The sequence below is a fragment of the Eumetopias jubatus genome, unplaced genomic scaffold (genome assembly GCF_037043125.1).
Source record: "Eumetopias jubatus isolate StellerSeaLion01/CBP00866 unplaced genomic scaffold, mEumJub1_p1.0 scaffold_7, whole genome shotgun sequence".
In the NCBI taxonomy this organism is placed as follows: domain Eukaryota; kingdom Metazoa; phylum Chordata; class Mammalia; order Carnivora; family Otariidae; genus Eumetopias; species Eumetopias jubatus.
Window position 1 is genome coordinate 41,342,032 of NW_028274813.1, and position 25,431 is coordinate 41,367,462.

Genomic DNA, 25,431 nt, shown 5'->3' on the forward strand with positions numbered 1-25,431 from the left:
TCTGAGCGGTGGTGGTCGTAGCTCTATCGCATTTTTATGTTTCTGGCGAGAGGAGGGCCGAGGCTTTATCCCATAGATTCATTTTAGTGCGGCACCTATCCGCCGTTCACTCCAGGACAGCACCTAGTGAAGGTCGGAGGAGTCGCGGACTTGTCAGAAAGGTCGGTTGGAAGCTGTGGTTGTCCGAGTGACTGGGGGATGGCGCAGCTTTAGCGGCACCGGCACCGGAAGTGGACGGGCCGCACGGCGGCCATGGCAAAGTAAGGTCTCCCTGCGGCGGGGTGGGGAGCGGGGGGGGCGGAGGGGCGGGTTGAAAGGGGCGAGGCTTCCTCTCCCGCCGCGAGAGAGAAAGGGGTGGAGGGGATGTGCGGGTCTCTTTCTCTGGGCGGGTCCTTTGCATGCCTCTCAAGAGATTTTGTGGCGTCTCCTCTCCGATCAGTTCTTTTTCCCTTTAGAAGTGCGTTTCGGGAACTTGTCATATCGTCCAGCCAAGTGCCACCCGCTGTGGGCGCCTCCTTAATTAACACGGGGAAAGGCAAGGTGCTTAGACTCATCTGCGTGGGGAGAGAGATTTCCGCGTGCTCCTCAACACGATTAAGCGTTGAGGAACCTGCCGAAAGCTGCAGGGTGGGGGAGTTCACTGGCCAGCCCAGACTCTGCTGCTCTAACCTTAGATAGGGGGCTGTGCCTTTCCGCACCGGGCTGATGCTACTCTGAAAGGAAATAGTAGTGGTTTTGTAGGGACTGAAAATGCCTTAAATAAGAGGACCTCCCCGATAGGAACTTTGTTCGGGGCAGCCATTGATTTTGTTACTTTAGCAGAATCTTTGTGCTCTGTCAAAAAAAAAAAAAACCATTTGAAATGGTGGAAATGGAATTTGAATTGGCAAGTTGTTTTAAAGAATGAAATAAAAAAATGTGAAATGTCGAAAATCCACGTTGACTAAATTTACTCAAAAAGAATAATACCTAACTGAAATTTTCTTTCATAGTAGTGATTTTTCTCAAAATTACTTAAGAAAGTGGAATGTAGGTATTTTTGAGTGACCTAGGCACACTGGTCTGGATAGCTGCTTAAAATTATGCTCCTAATACCTCTCTTTTGAATCCTATCGCTGTATTGATGGGTCTCCAGACTAAAAACGATTATGTAATTTAATAACTTCTTGGGGTTTTTTTGGCAGTTGGTCTGAAGAAAACAAGACTTTCAGTGACATATCCTAAGTATTACTGAGGTGAGTTATTTCTGTAAAAATCTTTAGAATTGGGTAGACTGGAAAAGTTTTTATGGACCAGTGCTGTGTACCAATAGAGCCATAAATAGCGCAAATGGAAGAACAGTTATTGAAAGAAGCTTAGTTTGGCCAGGGGTTCAAATGAATCTGTATAATTAGCTTCCTGATGTGATCTTGTAGAATGAAATCTCAAATTTAGCACATTCTTATGAATTTATCCATTCATGTAGTTACCATTTCTGAATTTTTAAATATTTAATATTAATTTTTATCACAGAATAATATGAACATTTTCATTTCTTTCTTACTGAAAAATTTTGGTGTGTAGAAAAGATGTGTCAGTAAAAGTTTAAAAGAGAAGTGATTTATTTTTTCTTAATAAAATAGTAAAAACGTTTGTACAGTGGAGTATTTTGCTACACAGAAGTGACATTTAGAGGATACTGAAAACAAATACTGTTTTTATGGTATAGTTAGTGAGTTTATGTTTCCTCGTAGCTTTCCTTGAAGTTTTCCATCCTTATGTGCATTCTCATGGTGCTTTTGTACCCTCATAGTACCCTTTATATTGTCTCTCATCGTGTTTCTTTTGCAGTTGTTAGGCTCTTTATTTGAGAGACCACTCCCAGAGGGCAGCAACTGAGGTTTTTATCACTGTTATGTTTCCCTACCTCATACATGGTAGGTGCTTTGTCAGTGTTTGTTATGAACCTGTGTGCACTCTTGTAAAATATGTGAAATAAACCAACTTAATGTTTTCTTTAACAGTAATACTTTTCTAAGAACTTGTAGTATTCCACAGATGATGCTATCTTAGCCTTCAAAATTCTTATAATGATCCAAATACTTGTTTTAATATTGAATTGATCTGTAATTGCTAATGTAATATAGATTTAGAGAGCCCATTGAGAATTCTTGAGGATTTTAGATATATTAATGGAAGGTGACTGTAGATGAATATTAACTGAACAGTCATTAGACCATCTTTTAGGTATTAGTGAGAGAAAATTCATTATGACATATTTGTTTTTCGTAACTTATTTCAATGAGCCCAAACTAATAGAATAATGTTCCCTACAAAATCAAAATCACCAAAATTTTTAATGGTGTTTCGGGCGCCTGGGTGGCTCAGTCGGTTAAGCGACTGCCTTCGGCTCAGGTCATGATCCTGGAGTCCCAGGATCGAGTCCCGCATCGGGCTCCCTGCTCAGCAGGGAGTCTGCTCCCTCTGACCCTCTTCCCTCTAGTGCTCTCTATCTCTCATTCTCTCTCTCTCAAATAAATAAATAAAATCTTTAAAAAAAAAAATTTTAATGGTGTTTCAATGATGAAAAGCTATTTTGAAAGCAGAATGCTTTGTTTGGTCAAGGCTTCAAGTGAAGCTATGTAATTAGTTTCTTAAGGTAGTAGTTTACACTGAAATCTCAAAATTAGAACATTCCTATGGATTAGTTCATTCATGTGGTTCCCATTTCTGGATTTTTAATCACGGAACATTGAACATTTTCCTGATTTTTTTTTTTTTTTGAGCCCGTGTTAAAAATAGTTGACATATAGGGATTTCATCAGTAAAAGTGTTTAGAAGTGAAGTTTTTGTTTCTTTGTTTTTTAAGGAGATTATAAAATAGTCTATGTTCTGAGGACTGTGGCATACTCAAAACTAAAGGAAGTCTTTGTCTTTTAGAATAAACCTCATTTTGTGGGAAAATGAAGGAATATGTTCCAGTTTTAAAAGACCTGGATCTGGTATCGAAAATTGTATTTCTGGTATGTAGTTTTACTTTACCTTTTATTTAGTAATTAAGATTGGCTGTTGCTGTTTTATGTATGTATGTCACGTACACATGTATCTTGAAAAATGATCGAATTTGTTCCACCATACAGTTTCTGTAAATGTCTGTGTTGAGAAATAGAACAGAATCCTGTGTTGAATGTACCTGCTCTCCTAATAGTTTCGTTATTTTTTTGGAAAGTTACATAATTTGCTTATTTGTTAACAAAGCAATCTTTGCAATCCCTGTATAGTCTTTTTGCCCTATTAGGTGTCACTGCTGATTTTTATGGCCACATGGAGGCATAGATGACTGGGGTTTTTCCACATATAATTCAAACTAGAGTGATGTCATATTTTAGGATTTGGATTCAAGCTGATCTAGGTATCTGGTGATGTTTCTACATGGCAAGGATCTGTGCTCAAGGAGCTTATTGTTAATAAAAGAAAACATAATTAAACATGGAAAGTTAATATAGTTATTTCAAAAGATTCAATTTAGGTAAGTTTTTAAAGATGTAAATCATGGCTTACGAGAATAATAGATTTGTCAAAGTTCGGTATACAATCGGATCTAATTGTTTTTTAAAAGCCAAATTGTAGTTCTGGGGTTTTTTTTTGTTTGGGTTTTTTTAAGAGGGAGGATTAGAGGCAGAGGAAGAGAGAGAATCTTAAGCAGGCAAGCAGGTTCCATCCCCAGCACAGAGCCGGATATAGGGCTCTATCTCACAACCCTGAGATCATGACCTGAACCAAAATAAGAGTCAGACACTTAACCGACTGAGCCACCCAGGCGCCCCAAGCCACATTGTTTTATAATGCAGAACAAAAAGAAATTTACTTAGTGATCATTGAAGGGTTTTCAAGGTTAGTGAGATATAATTTGTAAAATTAGAAGAAGGGAAGATCTTAGACTTTCTTAGTGGATGGAAAGTTGTGATCAAGAATTCAGTTATATGAAGAAAGCTATGTTTGGGGTAGTAAATAAACCAGTTTGGAGATGAGTGACTAAAGATTTTAAGGGGAAAATTGTGTGAGGCCAGTTTGTCAACATTTCTAGAATTAGCTGCACATCAGGAATTACATGGGGTGCTTGTCCTCTCTAGGTTTGGGAACCTTGAGAGGGCCTTGAAAGCTGGGATTGAGCAGGAAATGAAAATTATTTTTGTTCTATCTCAAATTTTACAAATCAAAATGGAAGTAAACAAAAATCACTTTTAATCTCACTCTAATATCAGATTTTTAAAATTTCCTTCTTCCTTGTTCATATGCATATTTTTACTTTATAATTAGATGAACTTTTATTTTTATTTGTTTCTTTAACATTGTAATAAGCATTCAATGTGACCACACAGTCCCTGTTAAAATTTTAATGTCTGAAGATACTTCATCAAACTGTCTCAACTTCATTCTTCTGTTGCTTGACCTTTTGGGTTTCTGGTTTTTCAGTATTGTGTTATAATTACCATCTATGTGCATACAGTATCTTCTGTCTTTTGGACCGTTCTTTTAGGATTAATTGTCCCTCCCTAAGTTTAGCTGTCAGCATTGGGTAGCCTATAATTATAATCATTTTTGTTAATAGGTGCAAAATATGTTGAGCTCTCCTTTGTAGTATTTTTGTTGTTAACTAGTGAAGTGGGACCTTTTTCTGTAATTTCACTTACTGATTCATAGTAATAGACAAGTTCTGTCTTCAAGATCTCTGTCCATTTATGTAGCAGTCTTGATACTTTATTTCTTAATTCTTTGAGTTTGTTATATATTTAGTAGTAATTTGCTGCAGATATGTTTCCATACAGTCTTCCTTTTTAATTTTAGTTATTTTTCTTGAGGGTTTCTGAATAGACACAGAGAGGTACAATGTACCCAAGATGTACTACTGGAAAATCGTTTGGAAACAGTGTCCAGTGTGACTGAAGAAATGACACAGGAATTAGAGGTAGACAGTTAAGATACTGTTGCAGTGGGGGCACTGCAGTTGATTAAGTGTTCCGTGAAGTGTTCTGAGCCCTGCTAAGTGTTCTGAGCCCTGCGGTGGGCTCTGTGTGGAGTCTGCTTGGGTTTCTCTCCCCTTCTCCCTCCTGCTAGTGCCCTCTCTCTAAATCTTAAAAAAATAAATAAATAAAGATACTGTTGCAGCGCATTAGCATGCTTGAAACTAAAGTGGAGAAAGAGGAAGGAATAGGTGAGCAAGAGATTGTAGGGGGAGGGAAAAAAAGTTGGCAGCATGTGATTTCTACTTGATTACAGAGGTAAAGAAGAAAACAAAACACTCTAGATTTTAGAGGGGGGAGTAGTTCATACCTTTAACACATTTGGAAGGTCAGGAAAGGCCACTGATTAGTAAGGAAAATGAAATCAGTTCTAAACATGCTAGTTAGAGCTTGAAATATCTGGTAAGCATTTATTCTTTATCAAAGTGCCTTTGAGGTCTCTAATTGGGACAAGGCAAATGCTCTACCTTACACTGTTTTCTGTATTTTGAATTCTAATTCCATCCTTCCATTAGATTTTAGTGTTTTTATCAAGGCTTTCTTATTTCTGATCTTTAGAGTACAACCTGGCTTCTTCAATCAGAAGAGCATGTGACTCGATCTCAGGATGGTGAGTTTGAGCGCCACGTTGGGTTTAGAGATTACTTAATAAATAAACTAAAAAAAAATAAAGTACAACTTAAATTGAAAAGTTAAAGTGGATTAGTAAGTAAAATAAGTGCAGGGAAGCCAGATGATTCTCAAACTAAAGAGGAGAAGTCAGTTCTTTGTTATTTAAAAAAATACAGTTTTAAGATAACATCTTACAAAATATACGTATGCTTTTAAAGTGTTCAGATATGTGGGGTGAAATATCTTCCCCTTCTCTTTCTCAGTGGACTAAATTTTGTGTGTTTTAATTTTTTTTTAACAAAATACAGAGAGGTAACAGATGTGTGTGGAACATGAATGTTTAGCCAAGAGTCTTTAAATATCTAAATTCTAAGTAAAAATGTTAATTGTCTTGTTTTTGGAAACTACTTTTATCGCTTATACTGATAAGGAAGGGCTTTTAACAATTAGAAATATTTTTAAAAAACAAATAGAAATAAAACATGGATTAGGCTAATTTTTGAGTATTCTTCAAGAAGAAGAGCTTACTTTTACGAGTTACTCTCTCGGTCCCTTCTTTCTTAGGGCTTTAGAAAATCTTATGTTTTCTGTTCTTTAGCAAGGGAAGAGTTAGGATTTTGTTTTAGAAAAAAAGCTTTTTAAATATCAGTTTATCAATCACAGTATTAATTTTGTTCCCTTTTTCTTTTTGATTTGCCTTTTTAATCCATTTTTATAAAACCTAACCCATTTGGGATATGAGCTTATGAAATTTGAGCCACTTTGTTACATATATCAAAATTGTCTTTGATCTCATTTAAGCATTTAAAAATTTTTCCCAGGGCGCCTGGGTGGCTCAGTTGGTTAAGCGACTGCCTTTGGCTCAGGTCATGATCCTGGAGTCCCGGGATTGAGTCCCGCATCGGGCTCCCTGCTCGGCGGGGAGTCTGCTTCTCCCTCTGACCCTCCCCCCTCTCATGTGCGCGCTCTCTCTCTCTCTCTCATTCTCTCTCTCAAATAAAATCTTAAAAAAATAATAAAAATAATAAATAAAAATTTTTCCCATCATAGTGCTGGCTGTGAGTTACAAAACAATCTATTTACAGATTGAGGGAAAAGTAATACGTTCAGAAACATTTATGCATTATAACATTTTCAGCATTTTTAGTTTGCAGTGAGAATGTGGTTATTTGTGTGTTTCCATTGCTTTCCTTTTATTAATCCCTTAACTTTGGTACCTTTTACTTTTCAAAGATTAAGTGATTGGAGCTACTTACAGGATTTAGGTCTTCTCTGTGCCATTAGAATGATAGCTTTTGAAAATAGTTCAGGGATAGCAAAGAAGATAACTTCCAGCTTTAGAATGTGTAGGTGTGGCCAGGCTTTTTGTGAGAAGGGTGGTTTACAACAAATTTCTTAAATTCTCTGCCCCATCTGTAAAACGGGGATAATATATGTAGAACTGCTCTGACGATGTTGGAATTAGTATTAAATGAGTTAGTACATGTAAAGTGCTTAGAATGATGCCAAGTGTTTAGGAAGCGATCAGATATCAAGTGGTGTTAATGTGTCTAAGGCTGTTACATACTGTCACTCTGGCAGCTTTTAAAAGAATATGTTATATTTATATACAGAAATAAAGCTTCTAGACTCTGCTTCCCATTCTAGACCTCCCAGTTTAGACCTAGCAATCTAGACCTCTCTCTCCAAACTAATTTGCAGTCACACTAAAACTGTCATGGCTCCCCTATACAAACTCTGTGTTTTCCCTGGCCTTTGTTTTTTTCACACTTTTCCCACAATCTAGAATGTTCCTCTATCACCACATAGTCAAACACTGCTTTTTAAGTGAAACTTTTATTGATAACCTCTACAGCTGTAGGTCATCTGTCCATAATGAATTTCATATTTATTTCCTCTTAACATGATTTCCTGTCACTTTCTATCTTACTTTGTAGCTTTTTATTCACTTAGATATCCCTTCACTAAATTCAGACATCCTTATAGACAGAGAACTGTACCTTACACACCTTCGTAAGTTTAGAATCTGTCTCAAACCTTGGCACTTAGGTACTCACTTGTGGAGTGAAAGCTTATAAAATGTATAGCAATCTAAAAGGTGATATTTAATAGACAAATGCATGTCAGTAAAAATATGCTTTGTCAGTGTTTGTACACTAGGAACATCTTGCCTGATCAGTTACTTAAAATGACTCACTTGAGGTTTTAGAATTAAGTCAGATTCAGGAACATATAGGGAGTAGAGCACTAGGGGGACTGTCCACAGGTCAAGGGTTTTCATTAGAATGTTTTCGTGCTGTTCTTTAAAAGGTGGTATATCTAATTAACCACCAGAGGTATTGGAGGTTTGGTTTGGTTTTGTTTTTTTAAGTAACTGATTTTTCACAGATCCACCCGCCCACCAATCTTCCTTATCAACAGTAGTCCAAATTTGTGAAAAGTTTGGCCAGGACTTAGAATACATCTGCTGCCAATGACAGAACATATAAGCCACCTGGCTCAATCAGTAATCTCACTTTACAAGTAACAGTTTTCTTACCACCATAATGCCTCTAGGTATGAAAAGTAGAGGTAATCAGAAGAGGAACTGGGTGAGATATTTCATGAGGACACTTACTTGATCCTCAGTTACTGAAATGTTGAGAGGGTCTTGACCTCTAGATTTAGAAGAAATGGGAATGGTGGGAAATGGGATAAGTTAAAATATCAGGCTCATGTTAGTATGTACTCTTAGCTCAAAAATTCTCAGAATTTCTACAATAATTCAGTGGGATGTTGGATTGAATAAGCATCTTAACATAGGAACACTGGATTTGAAAACCATATGTTCTGTGTTCTAATCATAAGCCTGTTCTCCTTGGTTGTGACCTGGGATACATTACTCTGCTTGAATATCTGCTTTTATAGATAAAGAGCACGGGGCTAGATACTTAACAGCTCTTAATATACTTGATAGTTCCAGTCCAGCACCATACTTTTCAAATAAGAATTACCAAGCATGCTTCTAATATCTGTATGTCCCTGAAAGGTTAACTGATTTTTAACAGCCTGTGAGAATCTGAATCAGATGTATCAGGTATTGACCCAATAATTTTATCACTTAAGGAAGTTGCTGCTATTCCTATCCCATGAGATTCCTATCACATAGGATCAAATCCTGACAGAAGCTTTAATGTCCTACCTACCTCATTGTTTTAGTTAATAGGCATTCTAATTGCTTTCACTGTTTGGTAAGACAGGTAGCTTTTGAAATAATAGCTAAGGAAGATCACTAATTTCATTATAGTGAAGTTTCTATTTTGTGTATGTGTGTGTAGTGACCACACACAACAAATGAAAGTACAGTGTTCTCCAGTATTTTCTCTGGTAGTTCACTTTTTTTTTTTTTTTAAGCCTGTTATGACTGACAATTGATTTCATGACTTACTATGGACCTCAGCCTGCTGTTTGGGTGGGAAAAATGGACTAGATAATAATGCCTTTTATATCATTTGTTAGTCTAACATTTACGGGGCATTTTGATATACTGCTATACTCATAAGTGTGATAGCTTAAAAGGTAAGAGAGAACAAGGTAGAAATTTTTACCTGGAAATACTTCTAGTTTCAACAGCAATAGAATTGGGCTGTGGGGGTTGGGGGAGGATGGAGGGAGCAGCTGAAAGAAGTCATGGAGGGGTATTCACTTTCTTTTTTTCTTTTCAGTGGCTTATGGTATGTTTCATGGTGTGTTACTGAGTCTGCTCATCCTAATGGCCCACTTATGGATTTATATTTATTTGTATTTGGGGCTACCCAGTCCTCTGGAAGCATAAACAAAATCTTTTCTCCCAAGTTGATTCCCTCAAACCAAACCAAAAATCTTACTTTTTTTCCTTTTAATTTTTGTGTTTCTTAGTTTTTATGTGTAGTCCTAAAATTGCCTCCAGTGTTTGTATAATTTTGGTGGCTTAGATCTTGGTCAGACAGGATTGGGGGGGTGGATTTGAAAGAATAGAACAGAAATAAAAGCCATCTTCCCGTTTCTTATTCCTCAGTGTACTGTGTGATAATTTTCCTTAAGACTTTTAAATTGCCAAGGGAACCTTGGTAACCAAGGCAAATTTTTTGTTTTTGTCCTATATGTGAAGTTCTGCATTTTATTACACAGCCACAAAAAATAGTTTGTTACCCAGTAAATACATAAGCTACAGAACTTCCTCCTATATGCTGCCAAACACTTCCTGTTTTGTCAGATTTCCATTTAGGGGAAAGAATGGATTTAGAGTAGACGAGCCTGAGTTTCATGTTGAAAGCATCTCTCCTGAATTTCAGTTTGGAAGATGTCCAGATATCTAGATGGGGTGGGGATGAGAAGATGGCATATTGTGTTTACAAATGAAGTCATTTGTCAGCTTCATTTGGCTTTATATCCTGGAAGAGAGGGTTGCCAGGAAGGAGAAGAAACTTTTTGTTAGAAATAATTAGTGCATGACTTTCCAATTTTGTGGCTTGCCTTTAGGCTTTCCATGTCAAATGTATTTCAGTTAGTGAATGAATCATTGTATTGCCTGCGAAGGAAGGATCTATGTTCATTTCTAGTAGACTTTTCCTCTAGAAATACCGAAAAACTTCCATTCAACCACACATTTACTCCTTTTTCAGTAGGGACAGGTGAAAGGTCAATGGTGATTCAAATAGAAATTGGCTACATTGTGAATATTGAATATCTTTGGAGGAAGAGTTTGCAGTAAAATGATTTTAAGAATTTTTTTGCAGCTGAAATAGTAAATAGAACATTTAGTTATACAGGACTAATTATCTGTTTTGTTGTTTTTTAATTAAGTAATCTACACCCAATCTGGGGCTGGAACTCAGGACCCTGAGATCGAAAGTTACATGCTCCTTCAACTGAGGCAGCCAGGTACCTCTGTCTGTTACTTTTTTCTCCTGTGAAATGAACTTCTAATTAGGTGTTAATAGAATGTGTTAGTGGAACATACTTTCAGTGTAAACCGGAATCCCCTCATATATTGCTGGTAGGGGAATCTTATATTAAGGTTCTTTTGGAGTGTGGAACCAAGTTCTATACAATTGTTGTTTGACCAAATTGACCTGATCTTCCTTAAGTCAGAGCTTTGTTTCTTTTTCTTGACCTGTCAGTACAATAAGAAAGATGCTGTTTAATCCCTGTGCATTTATGCATTTTGTCCACCCTCATGTTGGAAATGTTCAGGAGACTGATACCGAATCATGAGATATTTGAAACCATCTACTATAAAGTTTCTGCCAGAAACTTCCCTTTTCATTGTCTAGGTATGTGTTCTATTTCTAAGACCTGTGTTTCTTTAAAATTCAGGGAAAAAACGTTTTCATCAATAACCATCATGCCCTACAGCTTCATTCTCCATTTTGCTTTATAACAGAAATCTCATCTCTTGAAACCCTTTAACTGTCTCTGTTATGTTCTCCTTTTACTAAATCCAAATCAGTGATTCTCAAATTTTAGTGTATTCACAAGCGCATCACACCAGATATTTGTTCAAAATCCAAATCCTGGGCCTCACTTCAGACCTTGTAAATTCAGATCTGTGGAGAATTCTTAGTTCTTTGAATCGGATGGAAAAACCATTATGCATTCCCCATCATCTAGATTCTCTTCCTCATAGTCTTATATAGATTAGCCTTTTTACTTTGTTTCAATTATTGGCATCTCAGAACTTTTTTTCTGCTAATTACTGACATCTATAGTTTTTCTCCTAAATTCACTGATTGGAGATCTCATCCACCAGATCTCTAGAAAACTGTCCTAGATTCCCTTCCTTGTTTATCAGAATTTATCTTCCTCCCCCTTCCCAAAGTACATAGTGGAAGTTCAGTGTGTCTGTGTGTATTACACACATGTATTCATACTAAAACCATGCACACATGGGGCACCTGCCTGTCTCAGTTGGTAGAACATGCATCTCTTGATCTCACGGTTGTAAGTTCAAGCCCCACATTGGGTGTAGAGATTACTTAAAAATAAAATCTTTTTTTTTTTTCTTTTTTAAAGACTTTATTTATTTGACAGACACAGCAGGAGAGGGAACACAAGCAGGGGGAGTGGGAGAGGGAGAAGCAGGCTTCCCGCTGAGCAGGGAGCCCGATGCAGGGCTTGATCCCAGGACACTAGGATCATGACCTGAGCAGAAGGCGCAGACACTTAACGAATGAGCCACGCAGGCGCCCCCAAAAATAAAATCTTTAAAAAACAAACCCCACAAAAGTTCATATCATGCCACTTCTTTTTTTTTTTTTTTTAAGATCTTATTGAGCCCGAGCTGGGGGGCTGGGAGAGGGAGAATTGGGCTCCCTGCACTGGTCTCAGGACCCCGGTATCATGACCTGAGCCAAGGGCAGACCCTTAACCAGTTGAGCCACCCAGGTGCCCCGTACTTCTTTTTTACCAAAAGACCTACATTGTACCTGTTAGTGCTACCAGAAGAAGCCTGAAGAAGATTTTCACTTTTACCAAAAAAAGGCAAAAAGCAAAAATTGTTCAGTGTGTTTTGCAGCAAGCTGTTAGCATGTACCCTGACAGGGAGAGTGGCAGTGCAAGGCTCCTTCCCTGACAACTACACTCAGCATCAAGCTGCCATACCTTTGAATGTGTCTGTGAGCTTCTGCCTTTTATCTCCATATATTTTGTGCATCTGTTAGCAAGATGCATGCTAAAGTATCAGAAAGGATTAAGAAAGGTTATTTTGGGGGTTTGGGAATGCTCAAAAGTTTTTCAATATAAATTGTAATTTCTTCACTTTATGCCATTTTGGCTTATGAAAGGTTTCATAGGAACCTTCTACTTCTGCTTTTCTGGATGGCAGGGGAAACCTGTACCTTGCTAATGATTTTTAAATGTTTTCCCCACTGGGTAAAGAATGTATCTCATTTAACTTGTTTATATTTAATCCTTCCTGGCAATATAATACATTATAGGCATCCAAATGTTTGTATTCAATCTTGTTACCACTTGGTTGCTACTGACTCAAACCAGCCAGTCTACTAAAGGTGATAGGCTATTGTCTTTATACCTCCAGTTCTTGTATACCATTTCACTTTCTCTAAATTATTAGTATTTCCTTGATGCTTTTTTTTTTTTTTAAGATTTTATTTGTTGAAGAGGGAGAGAGAATCTGAAGCAGACTCTGTGCCCTGAGCATAGAGCCCTGGGGCTCCACTCCACGACCACGAGATCATGACCTGAGCTGAGACCAAGAGTGGGACACTTAGCCGACTGAGCCATCCAAGCGCCTGTTCTTGGTGATGTCTTAAGAATCCTCTTAGCATACATTGGTCTTGAAGCCTTGTTGGCTTTTCCTGGTTAAAAGTTTTTAATAATTCCCTTTCCCATATGGATTATTAGTTGAACTCCCTATTTAAATGAATCTTCCTAAAATTGTGTTTCCATGTAATGAAAATCAAAGTTCAAATCATACACTTCAGACACAAACTCAAGATGTGTAAGGACACTTGCTCTTCAACAACATTTATGTATTAACCACAGTATACCGGCTTTTACTTTTTAAAAGACTTGGGTGTTTGGGGCGCCTGGGTGGCTCAGATGGTTAAGCATCTGCCTTCGGCTCAGGTCATGATCCCAGGATCCTGGGAATGAGCCCCGCATCAGGAGCCTGCATCTCCCTCTGCTTTTACTGCTCCCCCTGCTTGTGCTCTCACTCTCTGTAAAATAAATAAGTAAAATCTTTAAAAAAAAAAAAAAAGAGTTGGGTGTTTATGGAGGATACATAGAAATATGGTGGTTACCTCTTGAAAGGGGTGGTGTAGTTTAAGAAGATACTTAGTTTTATTTGAATTGTCTGTTCAAATATTTGTCCATTTTTATTATTTTGTTTTAAGAGGGAGAGGGAGAATCTTAAGCGCTGGAGCCCACAGAGGGCTCAATCTCACAATCGCAAGATCATGACCTGAGCGGAAATCAAGAGTGAGACACTTTGAGCCACCCAGGTGCCCCAACATTTGCCCATTTTTGGGTTGTTAAGTTTTCTTATTGTTGGAATTTTGAGAGTTCTTTATACATTCTGGACACGTGTGTCAGGTGATTTGCAAATATTTTCCCCTTATAGTTTGTCTTTTGTTTTTTTCATTGTTTTTAGGAGAGCAGCAGCTTTCAGTTTTGTTGAAATTATTAATGTATCATGTTTTTGGTTTGGTATCTGAGAACCCTTTTTTAAACCAGTCTCAGAGATCTTCTGTTTTCTTCCTAGAAAGTTCTAGCTCACGTACATTTTGGTGTATGATCAGTTTGACTTACGTATTTGGTACAACTTATGATTTGGTTTTTGGTGTTTGTTTTTGCATGTGGATGTCCAGTTGTCCCGGCACCGTTTGTGAAAAAGCACTATCCTTCTACATTGATTGACCTTTTCACTTTTGTTAATTGATCATTTTTGTGAGTCTGTTTTTAGACTTCCTCTGTTCCATTAATGTCTATTACATGAACTTTATAGTAAGTGTTCAGACCAGGTGGTGTGGGCCTTGTCTTCTTATTCAAAATTGTTTGGGCTATTCTAATTCCTTTTCCTGTATAAATTTAGAAACAGCTTGTTGATTTCCTCCTTTCCCTCCCACCCCCCAAAAAAAGAGCCTCTTGCAAACTGGGTTTTACGTCATATCTAGAGATCAGGTTAGGGAGAATTGACAATACTGAGTCTTCTAATAAGTTTATGTAGTTCATTGTTGATATCACCAGTATTTTATAATTTTCAACATGAGGTCTTACACAAATTTAAATTTCTACCTAAGTATTCCTGTTTTTGATGCCATTTTAAATGGTACATAATCCTTACTCTATAGATGAGGAAATTAACTTACCCAAGGTGACACTATTATATGACAAAGCTCGTTTGAAACTGACATGGGCTTTAAACTGCTATCCTGGTTTTAATTAGGATGTTAATTTTCTTATTCTGAAGCTGTTGTGATTAGTGGCAGCAGAGAAGCCCTTCTTTTATTAAGAAAACTATTACAATAGTGCTTCTATTAAAAAAAACCAATCCCCCAGAGTTTATATATTTTCTGAATTTGGGATTTCCAGAGCTGTCCCAAATCATAAACCATGTTCATCATTAGAAGCCCACAATGAATACAGTTGTGACCCAGTGTTTGAGAGAGAGAGGGGCAGAGGGAGAAAGAGGATCTTAAACAAGCTCCACCCTCAGCAGGAGCCCAGTGCAGGACTTAATCTCAAGACCCAGAGGATCATGACCTGAGCTGAAATCAAGAGTTGGTGCTTAACTAAGCCGCCTAAGCTCCCCTCGGTGTTTTTAAATAGTATGCCTTACCTTCCAGTTAACTAGGATTATTTTAATTTCAATTATTTATTACAAATTCATTTTTTAAAAATTTGTACCTTTAAGCATTTGAATGCCTGTGGCTGCTCACACCCAGTGGAGATACAAAGATATGATTTCTCACACAACTTCCATGGGCGGGGCAGGGGGTACTCTTAATTTATTACGGTGAACACCATAACATGCATACACATGACAGTGATAGAACAAAGGCTTTACTTGGTTGGGATTAAGAATAGCTGCACTCATACACACTTCATGTTTTGGAGTTCCCTTTTTAGAAAGAAAATAGTTTGACAACTTTTATGGGAAACACATAAAGGACTGAGGGAGAAATCTGACAATCATTTTAAAAAGCTTTCTTTGGCAGGTGGTACAAGTTCTTAGGAAAAACCACATAATAATCTAGGCATTGCAAATACAATATGGGTAATGGTAGAGCACGGGAAAGTAAAAATAGAGATCAAGTCTGGGTTCCATTTCCAAAGGTCAGGAATTCAATAAGAAATATCTTGAGTGTTCTACATTAAGATTTGGTTTTCATTTGTGGATTTTCTCTAGTTTCTTAATAGCATCTGGATAAGTGGTTGTTTTTACAAAATGAGAAGAAAATGTTAATTCTTAATCTTAATTTGAAGTGTAAAACATATTGACCTACAGCTTGATTTCTGTCATTTATTTTTCAGGTCCCTTTATGAATGATGGAAATAGAAGCAAATGGATAGGCTTATCAGATAAGTGCTTTAATATTCTAAATATATTTTATTATTTGTAATCTCTGAACCAAAACTTTGTTCTTTAAAACATGTTTTCTCTTTTTAGGTACCAATACCAAGAAGGTTTACAGTAATAAGGTACTGGAAATTTTTTTTTTTTTTTTTTTTTTTTTTAAGATTTATAGAGGATAGTGAGAGAGAGCACAAGCAGGGTCCCTGTTCAAAGTGAGCTAGATATAGGGCTTGATCCCAGGACCCCGAGATCATGACCTGAGCTGAAAGCAGATGCTTAACCGACTGAGCCACCCAGGTGCCCTGGTATTGTATCTTTTCTGAAAATGAATTTGTAGTCTTTTTTTTTTTTTAAGATTTTATTTCTGAGCGAGAGAGAGCACACAAGTAGGCAGAGCAGCAGGCAGAGGGAGAAGCAGGCTCCCCAGTGAGCAAGGAGCCTGATGTGGGACTTGATTCATGACCTGAGCATAAGGCAGATGTTTAACTGAGCCACCCAGGTGTCCCTGTAGTCTTACCAAAGTAAAATGTACCAGCTTTCCCCCTCACCCCCCAGAGGCTAATTGTATTTCTACAGTGCAGTTACAGTGCCCCCACTGTTGAGCCTAGATTATCAATCCTATATAGAATATGTATAAAAGTCAACTGCCTCATAATAGCTGAAGAACCAGGTGTATCTGGTTATACAGTTTTAGATTTATTTGATGTTAGGGCATCTATAGTTTTAGTGGCTTAGCTGTTCAAATTTAGGTTTCTTTAGAATCAGTGTCTATTCTTTTAAAGGGCTATTAGCTATACCATTGTGATTTTTTTTTTTTAAGCAAGCTCTGCCCAGCTTGGGGTTTGAACTCACAACCCTGAGATCAAGAGTCACATGCTCTACCATCTGAGCCAGCCAGGTGCCCCTATACTGTTGTGAATTTTAAAAACAAAAAAAAAATAAAATAAAAACAGACTCACAGCACAGTAGAATATTTGTGCCATTCATTCTTTGGAAATGTATAGAATGGCCATTAGATTGGCTTAGGGAGCTTAGGGATAGTCAGCTTATTGATCAGGTGTATAGATAAATTGGGTCTATCATTCTTAAATATGTAAGTTGTAAAATGTAGCATGTAATTTTACATAAAAGCCATGAAAATGAGGTAATACTTTTGAGTTGTTTGTATAGTAGTTAGCTATTCATGTATAATGATTTGCTATTTGAACTTCACAGATGTTCAAAGTCCAGGAGTATCCTGCTGCCAAACTCAATGAGTAGATTACCTTAGGAAAGCAACAGTTGGAATGAAAGTGGTGTATACCTGGCATACTTGGCCTGAGTTACAAATGGTTTCTTCCTTGAGTACTACAGTACAGGTTATGACAGTTCTTGTAGGCCTCAATACTGATTATATTCTAACTTCTTGTTTAGCATAAATTATGGGTATTTTAATTGAACTTTACAGATCAAGAAATTTTTTAAGTGACAGAATAGGTCCTTAAATCCACTCCTCACCACAATGAAAGGGGGAAAAAATTCTTCACTCTCCAACCTTAAACATCGTTCTTGTGTGTCACACTTAAAAGTTAACAATGGTGGATGGGGGGAAAAGAAAAAGGAAAACAAAAGTTAACAATGGCTGATGACCAACCATCATTTGACTAAATACAAAACTGGGTGATGGCATCAAGTAATACCTACTGAGTTGGCAGGGACTTAACTGCACAAAATCCAGTGATAAATGATCTTTAGATTCTAGTTGAGTGATGAATGGAGCTTTGAATTAATGATCCAAAGCTTCTTTTTGCAGTATCTTAAGGAATTTTTCAATAAGCATAAACCTTCATTTTAATGCCAAGTAAATATATACTGTTATTCCCACCAACTTCAAATCATTACAAGACAAAAATTTAATAATGCAAATTGGTCAGTGAGTAGATAATAATCCACAGGGCTAAAGAATTACATGGGACTGTATTAGAAATTTTAAAATTGATGCTGAAGTAAATGTTACATATTATCATCATCTGATTCATCTTCTTCCTTCAGCGATTCCTGTTAAGAGAAAGATAGTATTTAAAATCAATTTTTAAAATATATTTAATTTTTTAATTTTATTATGTTAATCAATTTTAATACTGAATCTTAATTAAACACACTGAAAATTCTTTATAACTGAAGATGAACTGACTTAGAATAACATACCCAAGCAAAGAAAAGGATAATTAAGTATATCTTTTTTTTTTTAATTTATTTGACAGCAAGAGAGGGAACACAAGCAGGGGGAGTGGGAGAGGGAGAAGCAGGGTTCCCACGGAGCAGGGAACCTGATGTGGGGCTGGATCCCAGGACCCTGAGATCACAAGCTGAGCCGAAGGCAGACGCTCAACCGATTGAGCCACCCAGGCACCCCTAATTAAGTGTATCTTGTTCTAACAATCGACTGACTATATTCTTAATAGAACACACAGTATGAAAGCATTAAATGTCCTGGAAAACCCTTAACCATTTTCACATACAAAGTTTTTGGAACCAGGGCAACCCTATCCCCACAGAGTATAACCTAGAAAATTTCTAACCTTAGTTCAGTTCAACTCTTAAGTGTTATTTAATAGAAATCAACCGAGTTCCTTTATTATTCAGCACTTACTTTCATACCTTTAGCTAGAGTTTTCACACGCCGCAGCTTACCTTAGCATATTTCTCTGCCTCTTCCCTTATATCTTTAGGAACAATTTCATGTCTTCCTTTAGTTACTGCAAATTAAGCCATATATTCAAATGAATTAGAAATGAGGACTACGTTGTGATTTCCAATACAATAAAATCTACCCAATCCATAGATATAATCCATCTAATGTTAAAAGTTGTACCATGAGTAATACCAGATGCTCCGAACTTGTCTTGTTTTCGCCACGTAAGATTAAATCTGTCCAAACTTAGCTCTTATGAAAACAAATTATACAATGATTTATCCTGATGCTATGATAAATTCTGAGCATTCATTGTGCAGCATGATTAATTTTTAAAAAGCTAGCCTTGAAATCCCATCCATGGTTACCATTGTAAGGGAAAAAAAAGTGATTTTTCAGTAAATGAATCCTTGAAAAAAGTAAACCATTCACAACATTAGTCAATTAGGCAGAACTTCCCCCCTTCAAAAATACCACTTTGTAAGTTTGTTCTGGCTTTCTTTGTATTAGAAAGGCACTGAGTGGTAGAACACACTTTGGCACTACCCATTGCACTTGAACTTCCGCATATTTCTATTACTCAGCAGTTCTACCCTTGGAACAGAAATGCTACATACGTATACCAAAATTATTACACAAGACATCCACAGCTGCACTATTCATTATAGTTAAAAAAACCCACTGGAAAGAGCCCAACTAACCAGCAGCAAAAGAAGAAATGAATAAACTGCGATATATTTGGACAACAGAATACAGCAACGCAAACGAATACTGTACACAACACAAACGATGAAGTAAAATAAGGGATAAAAAGATATACACTGTAATTCACTTATATAAAATTGAATAACAGGCAAAACTACCTATGAGTTAGAATTCAAGGTAGTGGTTACCTTTAGGGAGAAGGTAGAGAACTATAAATTCAAAGAGGCCCAATGGGTGATCTGGGAAACTGGCCTATTTGTTGACCAGAGAGAGGACAGTGGTTACAAGACTCTATCCATGTTATGATTATTCATCAATTCATGTTATTTGTGTACTTTTTTCTATATGTATGTCACTACCAAATTAAAATTTAAAAAAAAAGGGAAAAACAGGCCCCAATTTTAAATTAGGTTTGGTACAGATGACTCAGAGCAAATAAATGTACAAAAATAACTTACTTTCACCAACCCAGCTGAGCTCTAATTCAAAAGCTTTATCCTTAACTTCATCATGTACTATGTAAATTCTAGAACGCAAAAGGGAAAATTAACATTTACTTGGTCATTTACAAACATGCACCCATTCAACACAAATTAGAACACCCATCCCTAATACAAATATTTATAAAATTATAGACACGTTGTAGTCTATAAATTTATGAACACTTCTAGAAAAGACAATAGGCTGAGTGGCTTAGTTCAACATCAGACTCTTGATTTTGCCTCAGGTCATAATCCTCAGGGCCGGGACCCTCCTTGAGAGTCTCTCCCTCTACCCCTGCTCCCCGCCTCTGTTTCTAAAATAAAATTTTTAAAAAGAAAACAATAAATCACAGAAGGATGGATATATAAAATTAAATACTACAAAGGAATGTTTACAGCCCAAGTTGTTTGATCCTGTTAAATTATACACACCAAAAAGATACCTCAAAAGGAACACAGATTCAAATGGGGAAGGCCTTTATTACAACTGCACCACCTTTTCAGGATACTTGTTTATTCCTTCCATTAAATGATTATTTTTAAAACAAACTTACTAGTTTGCAATTATTACTGGTCTCTTCAATCTGAAGTTTCTTGGCAGGTATCTTTTTATTAAACCCCTTATCCATTTTATAAGAACTATATGCCCCTTAACCTGGCATTAAAACTGTAATATATGCCAGATTGCAATAAACAACGAGGCACTGTCACACAACATTAAAAGTATCAGAGCAGAGCTTTCTTATTTTACCTTTTCTAGCATCTTCAGACACTTTTGGAGGATATTTTTAAAGCCTTGCTATAATATGAGAAAGCATCGTAATTTTCTAGACTAAGTAAAAGATACATAGTGCTCCATTTTATTAAATAAGGGGATGGCTTTCCTACATGGAACTAATTAGTGTCTACTGTTACACCTAAACATAAAAAGGTGTAGTAAAGGGCTAATTTCCAGAAGGACTTCTCAGTGAAGGAAATGGAATTTATCACATTTAAACTGTTGAACAGGGGCACCTGGGTAGCTCAGTTGGTTGAGCATCTGACTTGATTTCCACTGAGGTCATGATCTCAGGGTTGTGAGACGGAGCCTTGCATAGGATTCTCTCTGTCCGTCTCCCCCCAATAAAAAAATAATAAGCTGTTGTACAATTCATTGAGGATCATCTTCCAAGTGGTTCTACTGTAAGGTAATTCCCAGAGTTGCTCATTTTATTAACTGACAAACATAGAGTGGGTTCTCCTGCTTCACAATTGGAAAGGAGAGGGGTCTCTAGGTAAAAGTGGGGAGGGAGGAAGATAATGTGGCAGTAGCAAGAGTGGTGACAAGACAAAATCATAAAACACTTCAGTATTTTATTACAACTATCAGTTTAGAAGAGATTAAGGGTACCATTTAAATATATAATGGAACCTCTAGGACTTTATTTTCCTTGCATGTAAAACCTGAGACATTTGCACAAACTGCTGACTAGACCATGTTGATGTAATTCTAATGTGAAATAGTATGTTTACTACTTTTAAATCTGAAAAGCTGGCTGCAAAACCGGCATTTTATTGGATTTTTTTGAGATAATACATGCCTACATTCTTTGATCCGGAAGAATCATGAATTTTGAAGCATTCCACTCAGGTTTATGGACTTAGTTTACTTACTGTAGTCATATAAGCGTTCTACTCTACGTACCTGTAATATGAACCACTTCAGGCTTTTTTAAAGCTGTTTTTAAATGTATTGAAATACCGCTCTTCTCATCTTCTTAGAAAAGCTTTTATGACCAACATATCTTGCCCCCAAAAAGGCAGATTGTATAAAGGAGCCAGGTTCATGGTTCATGTGTAGAAATAACTAGCTATAAACCTAAAATAAGTTTGTAAACCACATTCCTATTACTGGGATTTCTGAGATCTGAGAGAGTAGGAGTTATCAAATGAAGCTCTTAGAGGTCCAAATGTATCCTCCTACTCTTGAATTCTTTCACCTAGTTTTATTTTGTCAAAAGCTATTTTTTCACATCCCATTCACTACCACTTGAAATATGGATATTCTCCTTAATGAGACTTTTTAGAATGTTAAATTCACCTTCTAAAAATTAGGCACGAAGTTATTTTAAAACAAAACAGACCTTTACAATTAATATATAAGATAAGGTCAAATGAAATATATTTATCAATGATAAAAGTTTCAACTTACATTTTTGCAACTTCTTTAACAACATCACGGCAGGTCATTTCTTTCATCTGTAGAAAATAAAATATTGAGTCATGATTCTTTTCACAACTTTGTCAATAACCCATATAAAATCAAAACCATGATACTGAATTTAAGAATACCAGTCTTGTTAGGAAATACACAAATCTAGTATGTGGGACTAACTACAAAAGCAACTGGCATGGGCTTCAAAAAATTAGTACTGGAGGATGCCTGGTGGCTCAGGTCTGACTCTTGATTTCAGCTCAGGTTGTGATCTCAAGCCCTTCATCAGACTCTGCACTCAGTGTGGAGCCTGCTTTGAGATTCTCTCTGTCCCCCTCTATCCCTCCCTCCCCCTAAAAAAACAAATTGGTACTGGGAGAAGAGTAAGACTTATTTGTGAGAGCAGGAGGGACAGCACAAGTCAGGGGGAGGGGCAGAGGGAGAAGCAGACTTCCCAGTGAGCAGGGAGCCCTGTGCAGGACTCATTCAATCCCAGGACCCTGGGATCATGACCTGAGCCGAGGGCTGAAGCTTAACCAACTAGCCACCTAGGCACCCTCCCTTTTTTTGGGGGGGAAGATTTAAAATAGATAATTGAAGTTCAAAGTGTGAGCCTTAATTATATCATGGTTTGAAAAAGTTACAAAATGACACTTGAGAATACAGAGGCAGTTTGATTAGAGACTATTTGATAATATCTTAGATGTGATAATGATTAGTCTACAGAGATGAATGCTGAAGCATTTAGGGATACAGTGTCACTGTAATTGTTTCAGATAGTTCAAGAAAAAACAAATGGATAAAACACTGGAAAATAACTTCAATCTAGATGGAGATAGTTGTGCTATTTTCTGACGTTTAAATGTTTTGTTAATTTGGGGGTGAAGTGGAAAAAAAGAAAACCTATCTCTTCGTATTTTTCCCCTTACAGGTTAAGTTCTATGATGAGTGAATTAATTTTGTCATAATAAAGGCAAATGTAAGCAAACTTGAAAAAGCACATTTTTTTCTTTAGATTGATTTTTTGGAGAGCACAGGAGTGGGGGGAAGGGCAGAGAAAGAGAATCTTCAAGTAGACTTGAGTGTGGAGCCCAACTCGGGGCTCGTTCTCACTACCCATGAAATCATGACCTGAGCCAAAACCAAGAGTTGGACACTTAACCGACTGAGCCACCCTGGCACCCTGAAAAAGCACATTTTAAATGACAATTATATTTTTATATATGTTCATGAAATTTTTATTTCATAACATTCTTGGTAAGCAACATCAGAAGAAAAACAAGCCAGAGCAATGATGTAGAGCACGGGTTGGCAAACTCCTTTCTATAAAGAGCCATATGGTCCATATGGTCTTTGGTCTCTGTTCAAACTATTAAACTCTACTTTTGTAGCATGAAAGCAGCCAGGGACTGAATGTGACTGTGTTCCAATAAAACTTTAGAAAGACGACAGTGTGCCATAGTTTGCTGACCTCTGATTTAGAGCATGTATTTGTCATTAACAATACATATATGTTCCTCAAAGTGATCTTTCTCCATTCTTAGCTAGGATTTGTTGGTAGTCCTGTATCTTGTTAGGATTTAACCTCAAAGACAGGATAGATGACTGCTCTAAATACTGTATTTCTCCAGAGAGAGAGAGAGAGAGAGAGAGAAAGTGTGTGTGTGTGTGTGTGTGTGTGTGTGCGCGCGCGCGCACGCGCGCGCCTGCCTGCCTTTAAGGGAAGTGTCTGATAAGAAAGAGTGAGCAAATACTGTTTCAACAATGAGTTGATCAATTTGGCTGAAATGAAAACAAGCACGTTAAAACAAAAACTTTTACACTAATAACTTAATGCTCTTGGGGGAGCAAAAAGTGAGTTAACAGGTTTTATGCCTTATCTAGCTAGAAACAAAATAGAAGAAGACACAGACTGTTCATGGTAAGACTTCACAGACAAAAGCTGTGCTCCAGAGAAGAAACGAAATAGTAAAACACCAGAGCTCTCAAACTAAGGCTCACAGAGTTCCCTCTAGATTTCTTAATCAGTCTCTTATATTCAGAAAGCTCTGCTCAAAACAGCAAACTATACTCTATGTATCCTTAAATGAAAAGGTTTCATTTGTGGTGATAACACTTAACTACATGAGGATAATGTTACAGGAAAATTCAAGCATTAAGTATATTACCTGAAGTTTTTCTATTTCTGTCTTTGCAGCTTGCCTAGCTTTGCCAATGGCACAACCCCAATAACCCTATTTAAAAACACACACAAAAAATACAGATATTAATCAAGTAAATTGATATTACTATCCTAAAATTATTGGCTATGACTGTCTATTTAAAGGTTAACAAAAGGATGTTAAATGACTTTCAAAAGTATGGAGTATTAAATACAAACATGTCTAATGAACACCAGGGGGCTCAAAATAATTAAACAATTCTAGAATAATGTGGATTATTTTTAATAGAGGTGCTATACAAGAAAAATTATCATTATATATACTTCATGAGCTAGAGATGTTTTTGAGATTAGGAATGGAAAAATTTTTAGCAGTATGACAAAAACACATAATTGCTCAATTCAACGCTCTAAACCATTTTTTATTACACTGAAAAAGTTTTTTAAATGCAAGGATTCCCATTTATACTTGCATATAATGACAAAATATAAAATCTTTTGTAATTAGTAAAAACCATAAATATGTCAGAAGAGAGATAAGGTAAGTAAAAATGCAAGAAATCCCACTTAAAATCCTTTTTTTAAGGGAAGGTTTTAGTTTTAAGACATTGTTAATATTTTTCACAATAAAGGAAATACCACATATTGAAATTTTTATGTTCACTATGCAGTTTCTGTAAACAGCATACTGAAAGCGATAAATCTTTCCTCTGCCTCATAACCACAGGTGGTTATGATAAACAAGAAATTGTTACTTTCCTTGAACTAATTTTAAAGAAACTTCATGTAATCCAAATACATGCTAATGAGATACCATTAAACTAGAAATAGAAATTCATGATTCAAAATTACTCACATATGAAACTCCTGATGGGTCAATCATGTAGAGCTGTGCACCATCATTCACACTGTAAGACCCTAACATGAAACTACATGAAAGTAAATTAATAGCTTAAACCATGGTTTTAATACCATAAAAATATTAAAAATTCAGTAAACACAAAATTATACTTTCTAAGATAAACGAATACACATAACTCATAATAAACACTTTGATGAAGTAATTTCAAAAAACTAGTATGTACTTGAAATTGTTCAAAATTTATGTGGCTTTGTTTAGTACTAAACTTGCTGATGAAACTTTCCTGAGAAGACAGCACTGTAGACAAAGGAGTAATGACAGACAAAAAACTAATGAGAAGGCATACGCATGAAAAAGCCAAGATAACAAAACTAACAAATACATTCAATCTGCCTCAAACTCTTGTTACATCCCTCATTCTTTCTGGGCTATTCCCCAATATTCACCAGTTACTTTTCTACAGTAATCCAAACTCATTTAAAGTATTTTAATATGTTCGACAAAATTAGGCTGTTAAACAATCATATGAATTAAGTGATTTTCTGAAATTGGGATTTAGTTTACCCTAGTAGACAAGAAACCAGCCTTATCTCATGTATCAGTTCATGTACAGACTACTGTAACATCAGCTGTCCAATTCCCACCCCTACAATCATTTCCTTCCATATTCCATGAAAC

The 25,431-nt window shown here is 36.5% G+C and overlaps 1 protein-coding gene and 1 long non-coding RNA gene across 7 annotated transcripts in view; one reads left to right on the top strand and one right to left on the bottom strand.

The window, feature by feature from the left end:
• On the top strand, nt 1-16,635 carry LOC114216297 (uncharacterized). 6 transcript variants are annotated; one of them, XR_015768498.1, is made up of 8 exons: nt 1-260; nt 1,185-1,235; nt 1,831-1,916; nt 2,920-3,002; nt 5,562-5,613; nt 10,440-10,517; nt 12,740-12,895; nt 15,633-16,635. It is a non-coding gene; the product is annotated as an uncharacterized LOC114216297 (long non-coding RNA). The 6 variants fall into 6 exon arrangements; XR_015768494.1 differs by lacking the exon at nt 12,740-12,895; XR_015768499.1 differs by lacking the exon at nt 5,562-5,613.
• PSMA3 (proteasome 20S subunit alpha 3) overlaps nt 15,140-25,431 on the bottom strand; it is a 26,763-nt gene continuing 16,471 nt past the window's right edge. The window contains exons 6-11 of the mRNA XM_028112770.2: nt 24,748-24,820; nt 23,899-23,964; nt 21,728-21,774; nt 19,513-19,580; nt 18,349-18,413; nt 15,140-17,712 (exon numbers count right to left, since the gene is read on the bottom strand). Coding sequence (XP_027968571.1) covers nt 17,668-17,712; nt 18,349-18,413; nt 19,513-19,580; nt 21,728-21,774; nt 23,899-23,964; nt 24,748-24,820 — 364 coding nt within the window. The 3' untranslated portion in view covers nt 15,140-17,667. The remainder of the gene's footprint in view (nt 17,713-18,348; nt 18,414-19,512; nt 19,581-21,727; nt 21,775-23,898; nt 23,965-24,747; nt 24,821-25,431) is intronic.